This window comes from Malaclemys terrapin, chromosome 2 (assembly GCF_027887155.1).
Source record: "Malaclemys terrapin pileata isolate rMalTer1 chromosome 2, rMalTer1.hap1, whole genome shotgun sequence".
Taxonomy (NCBI): domain Eukaryota; kingdom Metazoa; phylum Chordata; order Testudines; family Emydidae; genus Malaclemys; species Malaclemys terrapin.
This window is the reverse complement of record NC_071506.1, coordinates 24180544-24201146: the sequence shown is the minus strand read 5'-3', so window position 1 is coordinate 24201146 and position 20603 is coordinate 24180544. Positions and strand designations below refer to the sequence as shown.

The following is a 20603-nucleotide window of genomic DNA, read 5'->3' as shown; positions in this document are numbered from 1 at the left end:
CTCATTGTTTGTTTTCTTGAATGAGACAATTTGCTTCTAAGTATAGGCTGCCTGTCTGTCTTAGTGATTTCTATAGCAAACTGAGCTTTTGTACAGGGTTGATTATTCTAAAACCCGTAGAGAGCCAAGGATAGGTGTCAAATAAATAAAACAATGGGGGACATTTATATAATATTTAGTGCTCCTTAAGATCAGTATCCATTCATTCCTGGTAGCATTTTTGGGTTCATTTCTGTTCCTATTTAAATCCACTGCAAGCCCCAGTAATTACTTCCATAAAAATGGGGTGCGGCTGTTGTTGCTTGTTGATAATCATTACAAAATATTGTTGAGTGACACATTTCAAAAGACATCTTTTAAATAGGATCTATGACATTCTTTTGAGTTACTTTTGTTTTTAGTTTTTCGAACCGGAATCAGAAACCTTGTTATAGATGATGAAACCACATCAAGCTTGAGGGTGACGTGGGACATTTCAGACTACAACGTTCACCAGTTCAGAGTGACCTACCTCACTAGTAAAGGTGATCGTGCTGAGGAAGTGGTAAGAATGGTCTGCATGATTTTTTCTGTATTACTTAAACAAACGTTCAGAGATCCTATTAGTATTAACAAAGGGCCCAATCCTGCACCTATCCTACATCGAAGTCAGTGGACGATCTGTGTATGGAATTGCTCTCTAAATCTCTAATCCTGCAATCGATGCAGTGCAAGACCTTGTTCAAGCTGCTCCATGTAGGTGAAGCAATCTACCTGTGCATTGTCAAAAATGGGATTAGGGCCCAACTGGCTAAAGATGCTGGACTTTGGGTTAAACTTCTAGGTTAACTTAACTGCTGCTGTTCTTGCTTGTGCTATGACAGGCCTCAACCTTTGTAACACAAGTATTTAAGAAAGTACTTTTCATGACTGCAGGGCTAGCTGCACCTCTGTCCCCTTTCTTATCTCTCTTAGTGTGGCCCCTCAAGGTTCACGCCTTGTGCCTTCACCTCTTCTGGAGTGGAATTTTGCAATTCCCCCACTCCTAGGCTGGGACCCAGGCTATAGTGCCTTCTGTACTAACTGTGTTTACCTAGCAGTCCTGATTGAGTTCAGGTACCTGTGGTTCTTCCCTTTGGGATCCTGTTTTCACACACTAATTTGTAGGCAGGGCAACCTTTTGGTTGGAGCAGGAGTTTTGTTATGCTTATAAGAAGCACACAGGATCTTTTTCAGGGGAAAAGGCAATACACCGTGTTTATTGAAGATACAACAATTAGCATATCCATTCAATCACACACACACAGTCCCGCCAGTTGATGTTATAGTTACCAGTCCAGAGTCTGGATCAATCTAATGGCCACCTAGGTTGATCAAGGGTAGATAGGAGTCGGGTTCTGTCGGTCACAACACGATGCTCCGGGGAAGTCTTGGCAGGATGAACCCAAAGTTTCATGGCAAAGCACCCTGTTTATATAGTGATTTTCCTTCCTTGGGACCAATGAGTTTTGCACCGTCATGCTGTAATAAATTGTCTTTTGACGAGTGCTTGTTTTCTTAAATTGTTCTTCTCATCCTTTATCTTGTTCTTTCATCAGTCTCTCAGGGAATTACCCCAGGCTGGTTTTGATCACAACTATCTTGTCCCCATTGATGGGTGCCTGCCACATCTTTTAGAGTCGTCAGTCTGCCCTCTCTGACATCTCAATAGGGGCATGTTGCAATCTCCTGGTGCCCTTACGTCTGTCCTCGGTTCCTCCCTAGAACATCTGGTCCAGTAATGGCCTGCACACTTATCTTCTAACACACACATTCCTCATTCACACACAAAACAGGATTGATTTACACAAAGAATTTGAACAGGAACATCAAATTGCAATGCAGGAGAAAAGAATCATTGCATTCTTTTATTTATTTCAAAATGCTAAACCTACAACAAAATGGTGACTCTAAAGGTCTGTCACTGCCTTGAAATCAGCTCCAGACAGATTCTGGCTGATGCATCTTTACAATGGCCCATTAGGCCATTCCTTTCTGCTTTCAGAAAGGGTGGCTGGCAGGATATGATCAAATCATATACTAACTCATTTAATACATGCTACATTATTATTCTTTATCCTTCATGCTAAATTATACAAAATACAAACAAAATCCTACAACTACAGTTTGGCCTAGTGGTCAGAGGAGAATCAAAGGGGAGAATTGGGAACGTGGTCAGGAGGAAAGCCAATGGTCAGAGCCAGAAGTGAATCAAAGGGCAAAGCTAAGGTCATGGTCAAGAAAAAAAGCCAGTGGTCAGAGCCAGAAGTAAGGAATCAGGAGTTCAAAGATAGGCAGGGACTAGGACTGGAGCAGAGCAGGCAAGGACTGGAGCAAGGACTGGGCAGGAAGCAGGTCTGGTGCAGCTGCGAGTGTGCTGCATCTGTACGGGTGTGGGGGGTGCTGCAGCATCCCCAGGTTTTACGTGGTGCTCCAGCTGCTGGCCCTGCTCCCGGGGCTCCACTACATGCGGGCTCCCGGCCCCAGCCTCGGCCTCTGGGTCCCCCCCATCCCGGAGACACAGCCCTGCTCCCGGCTTTCAACACCCCCACTATTAAAAGTGTTCCAGCGCCACTGACAGTGCTGTTGTTGCTACCGGACGTAAATGGTGATCTGTTGGCTCTCCTGAGCGATCTGGGAGCACAGTCACTTAGTGAGGGTTTATTGGCCCCAGCTGAGCTTATTGAGTTGCTAGGGAACCAAGCCCATAGGCAGCTGAGTTTCTGACACCTGTGACCAGTATAGTGCCAAAACAGCCTTCTGAAATGCAAAGTATTGTTAGTTTGCAGGAGGGGCAAAGCTTATTGGAAAAAAGGATTTTTAAACAACAGACATGCATTTAGACTGTATCATACATAAGGTCTTCCCATCCCCTCATGGTAACCTACAGGCTTAACTTCTTCAGGTACCCCCAGTCAGTGTCTGTGTCTCCGTCTGGTTCCTCTGAACAACTACCTCTCTCTGAGGTAGACACTCCCTTTTTTAAACTGGCCAGAGTTCTTTTGATCTCCTGTGTACCTGGGCCTTTGTCTGCCCTGGCATTGTCCCTTACCAATCCTCAAACGTTTGTGGAAAAGTGGCTAAACTTGAGCCATTCTTTCTTTTCTGGCTTTGTTTTCCACCAACAGCCCCCTATTAAACTAAACCAATATATCCATATAGTAAACATCCCAATAAGCAGGTTGATGTACAGTATCCCTAAACTATTGCAGAGGAGGTCCAAGTCTGTCACACTACTCATGGATTGGGATCACAGTAAGAATAACACTTTCAAATTTGGGAGCTTAAGACAGATACATGTGAATCTCTATCAGACATCTCAGTAAGAATGTCCTCATTCTAAGCTGTGCTTTAGACCTACTGTTGTCAACTCTCAGTCGTGCAATATTTGGTATTTTTCTTAAAGCCTCATCTCTTGGAGTTATAGGAATACAAGAGATTTTTATCTTTAATTTTTTAATAAAATGTAAGTTTCTAACTCTCATGGTTGGGGGGGAAGTTTGAAAGAGAGAACACTAGAGATTTAAAGACCAGAATACAAAAAGAACCCCAAATTTATTATTTTTAAAATCTCATGATTTTTGAGCCAGTTTCTTAATATTTGGGGGCCCAACTAATGATTTTTGAACACTTGGGTTTGTCAATAATGTATACCTGAGTTTCCTATTGAAGTCAAGTATTAAAATTTGGGCTTAACCGTATACATAAAATAGAGCAAAATGTATCATTCAGGCGTATGTCTCCAAATCATTACTTCAGACTGTAAAAGCGTTCTTTCATGTACGAGCTTCCTTCCCTCACATTCTGTAATCTGATGGAGTTCTCATTCATGCAGCTCACTCCTATTTATGTTAACAGGAAATGTTATTGAACATAGTGGTTATTCTTTCATTTTTTCTGTTTTGTTTTTCTTTGACGACTATATCAATAAGAACAGCAAAGAAAGGAATTACTTGAATATATTTTCTACTGAGATATGAATCATGTTATTGTTTCTTTTCAGTTTCATCCATCTTTTATGAGGCTTTGTCAGAAAATTACATTTTAACTCTTTGATGTCAAAACAGTAATCTTAAACTGAACCTTTTTAATACAGTGGTTTCTTTTTGGGGCAGTACAAAAAGCTTTATAGATATTGTGACAAAGTTTCTCCTCTATCTTGGTGGGTCCTGCGCTTATTGGCAGATTTTCTTGCCTCAGAGATTCACCATGTGGGTTGGGGAACAGCCCAGAGACCTTCCCCTCTGGAAGAACCCACAGTCCAGGTCAATTGGGAGGTTTGGGAGGAACCCAGGCCTGCCCTCTACTCCAGGTTCCAGCGCAGGGCCCTGTGGGCTGCAGCTGTCTATAGTGCCTCCTGTAACAGCTGCATGACAGCTACAACTCCTTGGGCTACTTCTCCATGGCCTCCTCCAAACACCTTCTTTATTCTCACCACAGGACCTTCCTCCTGGTGTCTGATAATGCTTGTGCTCCTCAGTTCTCCAGCAGCACACCCTCTCAGCTCCTTGCACCTCTTACTCCCAGCTCCTTACACTCACACCACAAACTGAAGTGAGTTCCTTTTTAAAACCCAGGTGCCCTGATTAGCCTGCCTTAATTGGTTCTAGGAGCTTCTTCTTAATTGGCTCCAGGTGTCCTAATTAGCCTGCCTGCCTTAACTGGTTCTAGCAGGTTCCTGATTACTCTAGTACAGCCCCTGCTCTGGTCACTCAGGGAACAGAAAACTACTCATCCAGTGACCAGTATATTTGCCCTCTACCAGACTCCTGTACCCCACTGGTCTGGGTCTGTCATAATATGCGTAGCACATATGATACTACAGTACAAGGCAATAGCAAACATATACAGCATAATGGGCAATATTCTTCTATTTCATCTGATATAGCCAGAGGTTTCTTAAATTCTAATCCCAGATTAACTTTTTTCAGGTCAGTGAAAGCTTAAACCAAACCAATTAGACAATATAGATGTGTCTATGTTTTTAATAGTCAAAATCAGTTATTACTTAAAAAAATAAAATAAAATTTTAGTAAAGATATTAAAACTCTAGCTATTAAAAATACTTATGAATTTTGAGCTGGATCACATGCCCATAAATGTAAATGGTAAAGCTGCAGGACCCGGCATTTTTTTCCCGATTCAGCAAAGCACCTAAGCAAGTGTTTTAGTCCTACTGAAGTTAAACTAAAACACGTACTTAAGTGCTTCATGGAATAAGGAATAATCCCTAAATTACACCTAGATGGGCCTTAGTTAACAGGTACAGTGTTGGGCAATCCCTTTCACACCAAGAGTAAGCAAAATATACAGATGCCCCCACCCTCTATAATGAAACCACTCTTTGGATAGTAATCATGCAGTTAATATAACTGATCTAAGGAATATTTGAAAGTTGTATTGGCTCAGAGATTTAGTACAGAGTGATAGTCCATACATGCAGATACAGCTGTCTATCATAGGCTGGTTCTCTTAGTACATTACTATCTTAGATATGTATAGTGAACAAGTCGGCTGATTATTTAGGGAGGACAACTGTTGTCAAAATAGAGCATCACAAACATATTTAAAATGTAAACCAGCTCATTAGGAATAAATTGCTGTACAGAAGTGGGAGAGGTATCTGATGGCAGAGATCATATGTGTTTATAAAAGGATTTAAGAAGCTAATAATCAACCTTGTCTGTTTCTGATGTTCCGACCATCCAGGTGATGGTACCTGGAAGACAAAACAATCTTCTTCTTCAGCCACTGCTCTCAGATACCGTATACAAAATTACTGTCACTCCCATCTATTCTGATGGGGAAGGAGTCCGTGTCTCAGCTCCTGGAAAAACCTGTAAGTACAAACCTTCTGTTTCGAGGCAGTCAGAAAGGTATGAGTAAGAGATGTTTTGTTTAGTTATTTTCTCATACTATGCAAACGTTTGAGTTCAAGTTAAAACATGGGTTCAATTTAAAAATGGAGAAATATATGAATCAGAACTTTTATACAAGTCCCACTGCATTGACTGATAAACATCTGACTGTTTTTAATCAAGTTTGATTATGTCTTGTGCTGTGACACTGTCAGATAGCAGAAAGGGAGCAAGGCCGGACAGTTCTTGATTAAATTCTAGATAAATTCATGGAGGATAGGTCCATCAATGGCTATTAGCCAGGATGCACAGGGATGGTATCCCTAACCTCAGTTTGCCAGAAGCTGGGAATGGGTGACAGGGCATGGATCACTTGATGGTTACCTGTTCTGTTCATTCCCTCTGGGGCACCTGGCATTGGCCACTGGCGGAAGACAGGATACTGGGCTAGATGGACCTTTGGTCTGACCCAGTATGGCCATTTTTATGTTCTTATGGTTTGGGAGTCAACCACGGAGTCCATGTTCTGTAGAAAGTGGTGATGATGATGATGCCCCAGCCATTATGCTGTTGGAGAGATTTCTTTTGGATGAAATATTTTTTAAAAAGTTCCTGACCATTTGCAGTTGTGAAAGACCCTGTTGAACTTTTCAGCAGAATTGTTATATTAGTTCTAGCCAACATACCAACACAGGTCACTACATTCTCTCTAACCAAATTCCACCTGTGGATAAAATGGAAAAAAGATAGACCTACTGTGCTCTGCTAAACAGCTGGCATGTTCCACCTGATAAGTGGCTGTATTTCAATGGTAGATGAAATTATCTCTGTGCATAATTTGTGTATCACTTTCGGTCCCCAATCCTGCAAGCACTTACAAACATACTTAACTTTAAGTATATGAATAGTCCCATTGACTTCAGTTTAACAAGTGCAAAGCATTTGCAGAATCAGGGCCCAAATTTATAAAGCACCTTGGGATACTTTGAGTTGAAAGGAAATATATACATGAAAGATAATTATCACTGAATTCTCTTTTACTCCTTTTCTTTTACATTAAGGCTGTGTATTAATTTGAAATTACAATACTTATGCGATAGACACAACAGTCCAAATGAATCCTTGCTATAACTCTTTTAGAAACTCCATTTTTTAATTCACTGGCATAATGCCGGGGATGAATTTGACTCAGCAGGTCCAGATCCTCTCTCAGACACATGGTTGTGGTTCCTCTGGGCTTTTGGAAGTTGTGCCTGTGTACCTGGGAGCAGAACTGGTCTCCTTAGCTAGAGTTATGTGTAATCTGGGTTATTATTTATATGCATGTCTATCTTTTATACAAATGCTTGTAAGAGATGCAGATATGGAAGCTCACAATTTGTTTTGCTTTTAGTGCCTCTTTCTGCCCCCAGAAATTTAAGGGTCTCAGATGAGTGGTACAACCGATTACGTATTAGCTGGGATGCCCCTCCGTCACCAACAATGGGTTACAGGATTGTCTACAAACCTATCAATGGTGAGTTTTCAAAATTGGTTGCTTTGGCTTCTATTTTTGCTTTTTCAGTTTTCACATCTACTGCAAAAAGTCCCACATAAAACAAAAAACTATAACTGACGGCAACTAAAGTGCTGAGAGCCTATAGAGATACATTTTCAAAGTAGTTCACAGAGATTTAGACTCAATTTTTCAAAGTGCCCTGTAATTTTAGATGCATTAATTTTTGGATACCGAACTGTAGGTATGTAGGATATCTAACTGTAGACTTCATTCACAGTTAGCCAAGCCACACCCCCTCATTCAAATCCCTCTGAAAAACATTTTTTTCATGATGACCATAAGAACTGAGTTTACTGTTATAATGGGGAGGAAATAAAAATTAAAAAGAAAAACACTCCAAGGGCTGAATTCTAAGCTATATCCTAAGCTGTAAGCAGTGAGTTCAGTTAAGATAGACATGGCAGTGTTTGCAGCTCTTTGTCCTGGTGCCAGTTCTACACTGTTCCTGTTCCCAGCCTCAGAGCTCCTTTAAATGATGCAGGTTTGCAATAGCCCTGTAGGGACTTGTTTTGTGGGTGGAGATCCCCAGATCCTGTTATGCCTCCAAGCCAAGGGAATCTTCAGCTGCCTATTTAGGGCAGTGCTGAGTCCCCTTTGTTCCACTGGAGCAGCACAAAGGGGGCTTAGCAAGTGCGAATGTCGAGACCTAAATGAATGTCACTGCTGGATTCCTCAGTGTGTGCTGGCTTCCACATGTCTGTCTTCGACTGGAAGCTGCTCTGGTTATGGAGTGTCTTCAATTCTGTGTACTGCACTGAGTGCACCACTGGGGCTAAGCAAGTAATAATAAAGCAGTATGTTTAGGAATAAACCTATTTTTGACTGCAGATTATGATTTTTTTTTTTTTTTTACTGCCTGATAATTCCTTTAATTATGAAGTATTCTATTCTTTTTCAGTCCCTGGACCAGCACTAGAGACCTTCGTGGGAGATGATATTAACACCATTCTCATTCTAAATCTGTTCAGTGGAACTGAGTATAGTGTTAAAGTATTTGCTTCATACTCAACAGGCTTCAGTGATGCCCTAGCAGGCACAGCCAAAACATGTAAGAATGATTTCATGCTGTTCAGATCTCTATGGACCATTTTTCCATTGTAACTTTAGCTTCACACAACTCCCTGAATGAATTCTCACATGGAATTCTTTTCCTCTTCTATGTATTTTGAGCTAGTTTTGTTTGCTGAAAGGAAAAGCCTTTTTTCATCAGACAGTATAGAACTTTAAAATGTTTCCTGCTGGAATTAACACAAGACAGGTCATAAACCAGATATTATTTATTATCATTCAACTCTAGTAACTATAAATTTGCTTAATGAAAGTCTGTTTTCTTTTTTCTGATCAGGCAATCCTTTGAAATCATCTGAGTTAGGCTTTACATCATGGAAACCTTAACCTTAAATTCAGCTTTGACAACAGTGTTGTTACATCAATAACATGTTTCCTTTTAAGTGAATTATTAACACTGTTTATTGGCCCTTCTCAAATTCCAGATCTATGGACTCAGGATGTAGATGCTGTCTTTCTGCTTCCTGTCCTTTATTAGATATTGTTTTGGGGATTATTTTTTATGCAGGGTTTTGCATTACAATTATTTCTTTAAAATTCATTAATAAAATGATCACTCACTTTTTTCACTTTTTCTTCTGATTTTTGGATAATTATATTGCAGCATTTTCTTGTTTTCTGGCATTTTTATTGTAGCAGCGACTATTTGTTTTTATATTCAATTGCAGTGTACTTGGGCGTGACAAATCTGGATACATATCAAGTGCGCATGACTAGTGTTTGTGCCCAGTGGCAGCTTCACAGTCATGCTACTGCATACAGGATAGTGACAGAATCGCTTGTCGGTAAGTTAGTACATCGTTACATAGCCACTCTGCTTCATAGTTTGTAGGAGTTCTGCTGGTAGAGAACCACAGGACTGGATCTAAATGAAGTTTGCAAACAAAATTTCCACTCCTACAGTTAGTAAAATTGTAAAAGTAATTGAATGGCACTGTTTAAAATAAGTGGAGGAGAGCAGAACTACACAGAACCTGGAAACCAACGAACCACAAAAGATTTGGAGTTAGAGTTCCCTTAAGGTAAAAGCTTGGATAGTTATCCATTATCTGAGCCTTTTAAAGCCCTGCCCCCTCAAAGTTGCACAGCCCTTTTCCACACAACCCTGTGATCTTCTGTGTAACTACACAGCCTTCAGCTCACCCCCTTACCTGATACTGCCTTGTATCCAGCGGGAGATCCAACAGCCTTCTGCTCAGGGCCGGCGCAACCCATTAGGCGACCTAGGCGGTCGCCTAGGGTACTAACATTTGGGGGGCGGCGACCACGGTGGCCGGATCTTCGGCCACCCCAGTCATCGGCAGTATTTCGGGGGCGGGACCTTCTGCCGCCTCTGTCGGGGGCGGCATTTCAGGGGCAGGACCTTCTGCCGCCTAGGGTGGCAAAAAAGCTGGCGGCGCTCCTGCTTCTGCTTCTTTACCCCCCTCCCACAGCATCTTCAGGTCCAGCTGCCATCCTTCTCCATCTCATCTCATCAAACCTACTGTTCTCCAGCTCCCCGCTAAGTCACCTGCTTGGGTTTGTTCAGCCTCCATCCTGCAGCAAAAAGATCTAGAATGGGGGTCGGCAACCTTTCAGAAGTGGTGTGCCAAGTCTTCATTTATTCACTCTAATTTAAGGTTTCGCGTGCCAGTAATACATTTTAACGTTTTTAAAAGGTTTCTTTCTATAAGTCTATAATATATAACTAAACAATTGTTGTATGTAAAGTAAATAAGGTTTTTAAAATGCTTAAAAAGCTTCATTTAAAATTAAATTAATATGTAGAGTTCCCCGGACCGGTGGTCAGGACCGGGGCAGTATGCCACTGAAAATCAGCTCGTATGCCGCCTTCGGCAAACGTGCCATAGGTTGCCTACCCCTGAATCTAGAAACACTCCTCTAAGTTCCTTATCTGCTGCTTCCAGCCCATTAGATTGTGTGGGAATGGGCGTACAGGGTGGCTCCCAAAAGAATGGAGTATGGGAATCAGTACAGTTGGTTATTTCATAAAGATCCAGAAGGGAGAGTGGAGCTGCCATCCACTTACATCTGATAAATGGAGACGTCCATGCCTGTTGAGGAAAGGGAGCTATGGTGAATGCTCAGTGCACTTTACTTTATCCAGATGAGGTTCAGGGGGGGAATTAACTGTATGCAAGCTAATTTGCTCATCCCCGGTAGACACTCACTGTCTTGTTATGGTGAAAAACAATTAACTTGCATAGAATGACACCCTTGAAAAGCTTGAATAACTTGAGAAGTGGAGTTAGTAAAACCTAACCAAGTCAACCAAAGACAACATGAACAGTGGATGCTAATTTGATTGTAAAATAATGACCCTTTTATTGTACAAGTGATGGATTCAGATAAGGTTTATCTGAAGGCCTGAAATACAGACAAGCTGTTTTAAAGCAACGATCTTAGCTGGCATGAGGGAGTGCAAATTTCCTTCTTACCTGGGAGTTAGCCTAAATTCTGCTTCCTCAGTGCCTATTCATTATTATGTAGGACTGCCAGACATCTCTTTAACCTAGCCTGAGAGCCTTAATTTGAGAATGAACAAAAGAGCCGTTCAAATAGCTCCTTATTAACATCTGTCATGAAGAACTTTCATTGTCCAGCTTGTTCTGCATCGCATTCAACCAGTTGTCAATTATCTTCGTAGTATTGCTACTCAACCTGGTATGCATAAAATGGTTTTGACTTGGCAACAAATGGGACTATTGGCACGGTTAGTAAATACTGTATAGAATGTGTAGTATAGTCTTTCATTCCCCTGCAACACTCCTTACTGTTACAGATGCTTACTTCCCCTGAAAGCTTTATTTTAAGTATTAAAATATCCATCACCCTGTTTTCAGTACCCATGCTTTCTCCATTGTCCATATAGTTATTCTTTCCTCCAGTTGAGAATTAAACAGAATTCCCTTCAGAGCCCAATAAATATTGATCCTTAATTGGTTAAAGATGTTACTGGTTCGGTCCTTCCTGAAATTAATGAACGCACTGCAAATCCAAAGAGCAAGATGCCCAGACTGGGAATGAAATCTGATTCCAAAATACAGCACAGCTCTCATTGGCATCTCTGGAAGGCCTGATCCAAAGCACCTTGGAGTCAATGTGAGTATTCCCATTAACTTCAATGGTGTTTGGATCAGAGCTTTAATGCACAGGGGGTGAATTTGCAGAGGCACCACTTGAATCCTACATAAGCATTATTGGGAGTGGTGAGCATTAAATGGTGCCCAGGCCTTTTTGTGGGCTTCTCTGCACACAGAGCAATTTAATCCAGATTGAAGGCAGCATGTGGCTCAAAATGGTTAATAAATAGAGAGTTCTTATAGCCACTCCATTTACTGTCACATTCCCTTCCAGTTTCAGGCCATTATGTGACACATTTATTCAGTAAAATGGTAGATGAAATTCTGTTCTAATGGTTCCTTTTATAATTCCAGATGGGAAAAAGAAAGAAGTAACCCTTGGTGGAGGGACACCTAGACATTGCTTCTTTGAGCTCATGCCCGGCACTGAGTATAAAATCAGTGTCTATGCCCAGCTTCAGGAGATAGAAGGCCCTGGAGTAAGCATCATGGAAACTACATGTAAGTGAAGGCTCTTAAAGGTCAGCCACCTCAGGATAACCCTTGGTTGTCCCCAGTAGGAGCAAGAGGCTAGAGTAGAGTAACCACACAAGTGCTAAAGGTTTTTTTTTCTCTTTCATTGTGGGTTTTTAATTGTTCTTCCCCTGATAGTGCTCAAAGGGTTGCTTCCTCCAGAGCATTCTCAAACATAGCTATGCATTTCTCCCAGAAGCTAATAACCACACATAGGAATGGGGTGGCAAACGCAGCCCTCTGACAAAACAGGGGGAGGATGCTTTAGCCCAGTTCACAAATGGTCCCTTCTGGCTGTGAAATCAATGACTCTCTAAAGAGAATTTCAAAACATGGATAGCAGAGAAACCCAAAGGGTACAAAATACAGAGAACCAGTGAAAGATTCAGATATTCAATGTTGTCATTGGGAAACTTTTCAAAAGCGCCTCAGTGGATGAAAGTCAGTGGGACTTGGGCTCATAAGTCACCAGGGCACTTTTGAAAATTGTATCCATTATTATTTCTCAAGGAGCATAAAGTGAGCTAAATACCTCACAAACATATAAGAAGATAGGTCCCAGCTCCGATGAGCTTACAATGAAAAACCTCCCATTGGTTTCAGTGGGAGTGAAATTGGGCCCAGTAGATGTAACTGTGGGTACACAAATCCCTTTATGTGCTAGTCTTTCTATGAATTCTTTCTGAAGGATGGTTTTATGCAACTGTCCTCATCACCTGTAACCATAAACACAATGTGTACATTGTGGTGAATATCAAATACACTTTTCCCTCAAGGAACAACCTTTAACTACATTGCATGTGGTTCCCTACGTTAATCATGTTGAGAATACTGGAAAGAATGTTGTCTGACAAGGTTGGGAACGTTTCTTCAGTCATAAATGTGGAAATCAAGAATGTACATGTTATCTCTGTGAACTCAGCCTAAAACTATATTGAAATTTGCTAACAAAGCTTTATTCAGTCACTGTCAGAACCACAGCAGAGCTGTTGAGTAGCTGACAATTTGTTCAGCCTCATTTTTGGGAAAGTGCCATTCAGAGACTCATCTTTATGTGAAGTAGAAGACAAGGAAGCCAATTTCTCAAGATTGCTTGTGCATAGTAACCTTGTAACAAAACATGCGCTGCAGGCACAATGGCTCGATATTACACAAAGAGCTACAAATGTGGTCTCCAGATGAGAAAACTCCAACCTCTACCAGTTGAGCTAAGGAAGAGTTCCTTTAGGGCCAGACTGTTGCCTTTTCTGCATGCCTGCACTAGGCTGTAAGGAGATGGAAGGCCCCTCCTTATTTCCCTGTGCTGGCTGCCTGTGTTGTGTATAGCAGCATGCTGGGGAAACCAGCCTTTGAGAAGTTGTTACTTCCCCTCCTGGACAGGTTGGTAGGGGAGTGGTCAGGAAGGGAAAGGAGAATTATATCTGGCACAGCAGAATATGGACACAGCAAGTCTTGGGCCTGCGAAAGATATGTCCCCACTGAGCAAGGGAAAGTGTCTGTGTCACAGTCTGCTTCCTGAGTTACTTCTGGGACAGCACAACACACTGTATCCTACATGGGGCTTGTGGCAAAGCCACAATTTAGGCCATAGTTGGTAGTTGCAGTAGTAGATCCAGCCAATAGAGGTAGACATCACAAGCATATGTACACACACACAAAGCTAGCCTTTGGGCTGTATAACTAGGTAGGTATGTATCTGCAAACAAAACAAAAGGAGAAAATGCCTTACTTCAAATATCTAAAAACATGTGACGGTGTCTTCAGATAAGATTTCTTCTTGGTATTCTCTTCTTTTAATTTCTAGTACCATTTCCAACTCAACCACCGACTTCTCCTTCAACAACAGCTCCACCACCTACAATCCCTCCTGCAAAAGAAGGTAAATACGTGCTGTGTTTATGGGTTAAAATAGCCTTAATTCATGTAGGTCATTTTCTGGTTTTGATCACGATTATAGATTTCCAGGGCCAGATTCGCAGTTGGTGTAAATTGATGTAGCTCCATGGAAGCTAATGGATCTGGGCTGATTTACATGCATTGAGGAACTGTCCCCAAATTGTGTTTTATTGTTTTGGGGCTTTTTTGGTGCATTTATGCAGAGCATACAATTGGTAAATAATTTACACATTTTAAATATGTTGCAACAGAAGGAAACAGATAGGTACGTTTTACTGTAGACCAGTGTATAGCCTAGCACGGTGGTTTTCAAACTTTTTTCATTTGCAGACTCCTAAAAAATTTCAAATGGAGGTGGGGACCTCTTTGGAAATCTTAGACATAGTCTGCAGACCCGCACAGTTCAATGGACACAAGTTGAAAACCACTGTTCTATGGTAACAACAACCTTTTGTGGTCCCATACACATGCACACAGGTTGAAAACCACTGTCCTAGCAGTTGTTAGACTTATAAAACAACATGATTTTTCTAGTCCATCAAAATATTATAATGCGAAAGGCATTGGCCATGTGCATTTACAATACTCACAACTCTTCTCTTTAAATAAGAGCTTCTCTTGGCTTATCGATCTCCTATAAACTGCCCTGAGTCTCCTATAGAGTCTCATAAATGTTTCTGTTCAGAGTGCTTTATCATTGGAGCCTTAAGGGCAGATCCCCAGCTTGAAGTCAATGGAGCTGTGCCAGTTTAAACCAGCTGAGGAACTCATCGGTAGATACAGCAAGAAAGGGATCTTATACACTGCATAGAACAGTGCAGCAGCAAATATACCCAAAGATTAGAACACTTCAGCTGAAAATAGCAAGAACAGTCACATTTATGTGTCTTCCTCTAATGACCTTTGTCACTTAGGTGAATTCTTCCTTAGGGGGTAAAACATTTTTTCAGGGGCAACCTCAGTTTATGCCCACTTCCTTGCCTGAAGCAATTGCTGTGCAAATTCGGGAGGAAATTCCAAGGAGCCTTGTGGGGAGTAACTCCTCTGTGAGATGGAGCTCAGCTCCATGGGGACTGTCTACCGAACAGCATGCAGGGGTGGGCGGCTGTGGGATGGGAGATCACAGGGCCAGAGTGTTGTCTATTCTGTGTGCCTGCACTGGGCTGTAAGGGGATGTAAGGCTCCTCCTTATTCCCTTGCACTGGCTACCTGTATCTAGTCTCCTGGAAATATTTATTTAAGAACCTTTAAGACCTTAACCCCTGATATGTAATCACATCTGCTAGTGTAGATGCTTCATCTCATGCAGATCCCTGTTGATTCTGCATGCACTCGGGTGTCCATGCCAGCAGATCTGATTGCCGGACTGAGGCCTTAGTGAGTATTAACAAAGATGTTACCAGTGACCAAAAAGTAACTTCCAAAATATTTGTTGTTCCTCAGTTTGCAAAGCTGCCAAGGCTGACCTGGTGTTCCTAGTGGATGGGTCATGGAGTATTGGAGATGATAATTTCAATAAAATAATTGGATTCCTGTATAGCACTGTTGGAGCTCTGGACAGAATTGGTCCTGATGGAACTCAGGTAACAAACACAAACAGAGCATAACTGAACAAGTGTATCTAGTGTCTAGAATCAGACCAATCAAAATGTGGTTGACATTGTTTCACACTTCTTTAGAAAATATAAACTGAGTTCCGGCAGCAGTTCTTTTGCAGTATCTTGTTTTATATATTCCATATGGTGAGATTCACCAGAGAGACAGCACAATGTCTAAGAATGATTCAAGTCTCTCTTAAGTCCTCACAATGGGATTTAAGTAGTATTTAGGCATTTTGCTGCTCCTCTGCATGGTGTTTATTTCAATCCTAGTCCTCTAGAAACAATAGTGTTTTCACTGACATTAAAAATTGTAAGCTTATTTTTTAATTTTCTTGTTTTTTTAAATTAATCTGCTCTAGACTAAGCATAAATGTGAAATAAAATAAAGCATGATATTTACAATAATTACCATATTCATGTTTTTTAAAGTACTTGCACAGGAAAAGATGATAAACACTGTGCTCTGGAAGAGTTTTTTTATAACCTTTTAAAAAATACAGCTGTGTATATCACTGTTTTAAATGATGCCATTTTAATTTTGTTGTTGTTTAATATTGAGGTTACAATAGCACCCAAAAGGTGTTAGACACTTTCCAAACACAGAGAAAGACTTAGTCCTTGCTTTCTCTTCATTTCTGATTCACATCAGAACAAATTATTTTTACAAACATAGTCCTCATTCTCACAGAAACACATGCTTAATTTAAGGCATGGCAGGGCTCACATAGCAACACATTTGGGAGAGGAAATAACTCAAAAATAAGTTCTCATGTTATTTCTAGGAATAAGTTTCGGTCCCAATCTCACAGTTACTCATGTAAAACTATTTCTGAGTGGGAATAACTATACATATATGACAGGTTTCAGAGTAGCAGCCGTGTTAGTCTGTATCTGCAAAAAGAACAGGAGTACTTGTGGCACCTTAGAGACTAACAAATTTATTAGAGCATAAGCTTAACAAATTTATTAGAGCATAAGCTACAGCCCACGAAAGCTTATGCTCTAATAAATGTGTTAGTTTCTAAGGTGCCACAAGTACTCCTGTTCTTTTTGCTTATACATATATGAGCAACTGTGTAGAGGATTTTGCCCTGGGACTGGATAGGGAATGCTTTTGCCAAGGTGAGAATACTTCCTCATCCTGTTTACTACCTAATGATACCAGAAAGTGATAGGCAGCAGCTGAAGCTTCAGAGAACAAATTTAAACTTTATGTGGTGAAATCTTTAAAAAAAAAATTTAAAAAGGCTTCATGTCAAGGAGGGAGCAAAAGTCCAAACAACTCTTATTTTAAGTGATCTGGTTCACGTGCCCTTGTTAAACGTAGAGTAGTATTTACTAACTAGCATGTTTTCTGTATACAGGTTGCAATAGCTCAGTTCAGTGATGATCCCAGAACAGAATTTAAACTGAATGTGTACAAAACGAAAGAGACTCTTCTTGAAGCCATTCAGCAAATAGCGTACAAAGGAGGAAACACCAAAACAGGTGAGAGAGGTTGCACGCTGTGAAACAGTTTCTTATGATCATTCTCTGGACAGAGTTACCCCTCCATTTGCAAAGTGGTTTGTCAGGATAAGGCCATGTGACGTTAATGCAAGAAGAGTGGGGATGAAGATAGTCGGCAGTGGGAATGAAAAGCGAGACACTTGAATACCCTACATTATCATGGCCAGAAAGCCCGGGTGATCTCCTGGTTGCACTACCCACATGAGGCACCTCTGCACTTCTGGGCCTTAACCCAACTATAGGGCTGGGGACCAGTGAAGGGAAATGGGTCTGTGAAAGGCAAATGGCTGTGGGGGTTGGGGAAGGTGGAATGGGAAGTAATGGCAGGTGGAAAAGTGAGAGACTCCATCCTGGAGAGGGAAGTTGTGCAGGGATTTGCAGTGAGTTTCAGCAGATAGGGGAGGAATGGGTGTGGTCTGTTTTGTTATGAGAGAGGAGAGTAAAGTCTCAGTGGAGGGTTTCAGGTTTTTATGATGAGAAAAGGTGGACTGATAACTAATACTAGCTAGAATTGTGTTTCGCCCCTGAAGATAGCTTTCTGAGAAGGAGGAAATTCAGCTTGAGTATTGGCAGGGTTATTTGGGGCCATAGGGTTTAGCTTCTCAGACTTCACAGAAATTTCATGCAACTACTTGCTCTGCATTGACCTTCTGCTGTGACCAGAATTACACATTTCCATTTTCCCCAGAAAATTCTGCACTGGCATTTTTGAATTACTTGCATCCTTGGAGGGGAGGACTTTGTCTGTGCTGACTGCCATAGGACCCAACACATCTCAACCAAATCCATTTAGGATAGAGGATTTGGCCATATCTTTTTAAACCTAAGAAGCCAAAGGTCAAGAGCTGAGACTTTCAAAATCCAGGATCAAAATTATGTTCCTAAATCCATATTTCTGCATCTATATAAGTGGCCTGATTTTCAAAAGTGCAAAGCACACACCAACTCTCACTGAAGTCAGAGTTTGCTGCTGGGTGTTCAGCATTTTCAATATCAGGCTATCTATTTAGAAGCTTTAGAAGCTTGGCTTTAGGTAAATGTTTTTGAAAATCTTGACCTAATAATTTATATGTGACTATGTTCTTTCATCAGTATATAAAGCATGAACAGAAAATCTAGTATGAACCAGATTCCTTCATAGTGAATTTCTTCTGTTTTAGGCAAAGCAATTAAGCATGCACAGGAGGCCTTGTTTACCACTGCCTCGGGCATAAGAAGGGGTATCCCTAAGGTTTTGGTGGTCATTACTGATGGGCGATCACAGGATGATGTGAACAAAGTTTCCAGAGAGATGCAACTAGATGGTAACACATATATTAAGAAATGTTTGCATTTTCAGTTTTTCCTGCTCTTCCATCTTCATCTTCATAATTGCTGTTTAAGCCCAGATACAAGATATGGATAATTCCTGCCACAGAAGGGTTTACAAATCTAATCCAAGTCAGACGTAAAGCAGACAGCACACATTGGGAAACTCTGAATTCCACTAGGGAATGACTAGCATTTTATATAATTTATTTGTAGTTATTAGTATTATTGGCTGAATTTTTGTGCATGTTTTTAAAATCATGCAGACTACTCACATGCTTCAGTATTTTCAGGAGAGGGGCCTACAAGTCCATATTGTCATCCACGATAGATAAATTCACTTTTGGAAGCAGTCCGAACTATATTGTCCTTCCAGACGAGCTCTTATGAAGCACCTTTGATAGACTCTTGTACTGCTTCTAATCTGCTGCTCATCTTCCAATAACAATCTTAAAGCTTTTATACTACCTATCTCAGGGTTTTATACTGGTGCCCATCACCATGGTTTCTGAGCGCGATAAGTAGATTATGAACTATTGTTGTTTAGTATTTGTACCAAGCCCCAGAATGTGCTTGGGACAGCACAGAACATTTACACATGGTCCCTGCCCCAAAGAGCTAGGTAGTGCATAAATGAGGAAAAGAACAAAGAGGAGGCTTGGGTTCTGGCTGGGCTGGATAGCAGAAATAAGTGTCTATGATGGCTGTTGGTTCAATAAGTAGTATGCACACACTATTTTTTTTTTTTAAGTTTGTTTTTTACAGGGCTCTGACTAGTCCCTGGCTCCTGTAGCCCCATACAATATGGGCTCTCCATTGAGTTGTCCACTTGCATCATTTGAATGTCAAATATTGACTCATAAGAAATGAATCATGCTATATTTATTTTTCATGCGTTTACACTGAAACCACGGCTGAGCACAGCACCTCACTAATAAAAAAAGAATTACAAAATAACACTAGTTTTTAAATTTAGAAGGGCTGCAACAAAAATCCCCAATCTCTAACAAAAATAAATAAGGATTTCCAGTTAAACTGAACCAAACTATTTTGAAGAATTGATGAACTAGATATATCCTGTATTGTGCGCTGGAGCTCACTAGAGCCATAGTTCTGAACCTAGGGTATGTGTACTCCTGGGGATACACAGAGGTCTTCCGGGGTCGGGGGGAGGTGTTACATCAACTCATCTAGATATTTGCCTAGTTTTACAACAGGCTACATAAAAAGCAGTAGCAAAGTCAGTACAAACTAAAATTTCATACAATGACTTGTTCATACTGCTCTCTATACTATGCACTGAAATGTAAGTACAATATTTATATTCCAATTGATTTATTTTATAATTATACGGTAAAAATGAGAAAATCAGCAGTTTGTCAGTAATAGTGTGCTGTGTCACTTGTATTTTGATGTCTGATTTTATAAGCAAGTTGTTTAATTGAGGTGACACTTGGGGTATGCAAGATAAATCATACTCCTGAAAGGGGTACAGTAGTTTGGAAACCTTGAGAGCCACTGCACTGGGGTTTAATTGCTGATTAATCTGAAATGAAAATAAACCAGTATATTCACTCTTAAAAGAGTGAGACCTCTGCAGTAGGGCTATCAAGATTTTAAAAAATGAATCGCGATTAATCACACGATTAAAAAAATTAATTGTGATTAATCGTGCTGTTAAACAATAATAGAATACCATTTATTGAAATATTTTTGGATGTTTTCTACATGTTCAAATATATTGATTTCAATTACAACACAAAATACAAAAATGAGAACAGGCACTGTTGTAGCCGGCATCGCAAGATATTTACATGCCAGATGAGCTAAAGAGTCATATGTCCCTTGATGCTTCAACTACCATTCTAGAGGACATGTGTCCATGCTGATGACAGGTTCTGCTAGATAACGATCCAAAGCAGAGCAGATCGATGCATGTTCATTTTCATTATCTGAGTCAGATGCCACCAGCAGAAGGCTGATTTTCTTTTTTGGTGGTTCAGGTTCTGTAGTTTCCACATCTGAGTGTTGCTCTTTTAAGACTTCTGAAAGCATGCTCCATACCTCATCCCTCTCAGATTTTGGAAGGCACTTCAGATTCTTAAACCTTGAGTCGAGTGCTGTAGCTATCTTTAGAAATTTCATATTGGTATCTTCTTTGCATTTTGTCGAATTTGCAGTGAAAGTGTTC

At 40.7% G+C, this 20603-nt stretch overlaps 1 protein-coding gene across 2 annotated transcripts in view; it reads left to right on the top strand.

Moving 5' to 3' along the window:
- Positions 1–20603, top strand: part of COL14A1 (collagen type XIV alpha 1 chain) — a 165668-nt gene that overhangs the window by 72797 nt on the left and 72268 nt on the right. For both annotated transcript variants that reach the window (XM_054019187.1, XM_054019188.1), the window contains exons 19-28: positions 402–544; positions 5728–5857; positions 7270–7392; positions 8333–8482; positions 9171–9287; positions 11940–12086; positions 13903–13977; positions 15438–15577; positions 16960–17083; positions 18265–18408. In XM_054019187.1, coding sequence (XP_053875162.1) covers positions 402–544; positions 5728–5857; positions 7270–7392; positions 8333–8482; positions 9171–9287; positions 11940–12086; positions 13903–13977; positions 15438–15577; positions 16960–17083; positions 18265–18408 — 1293 coding nt within the window. The remainder of the gene's footprint in view (positions 1–401; positions 545–5727; positions 5858–7269; positions 7393–8332; positions 8483–9170; positions 9288–11939; positions 12087–13902; positions 13978–15437; positions 15578–16959; positions 17084–18264; positions 18409–20603) is intronic.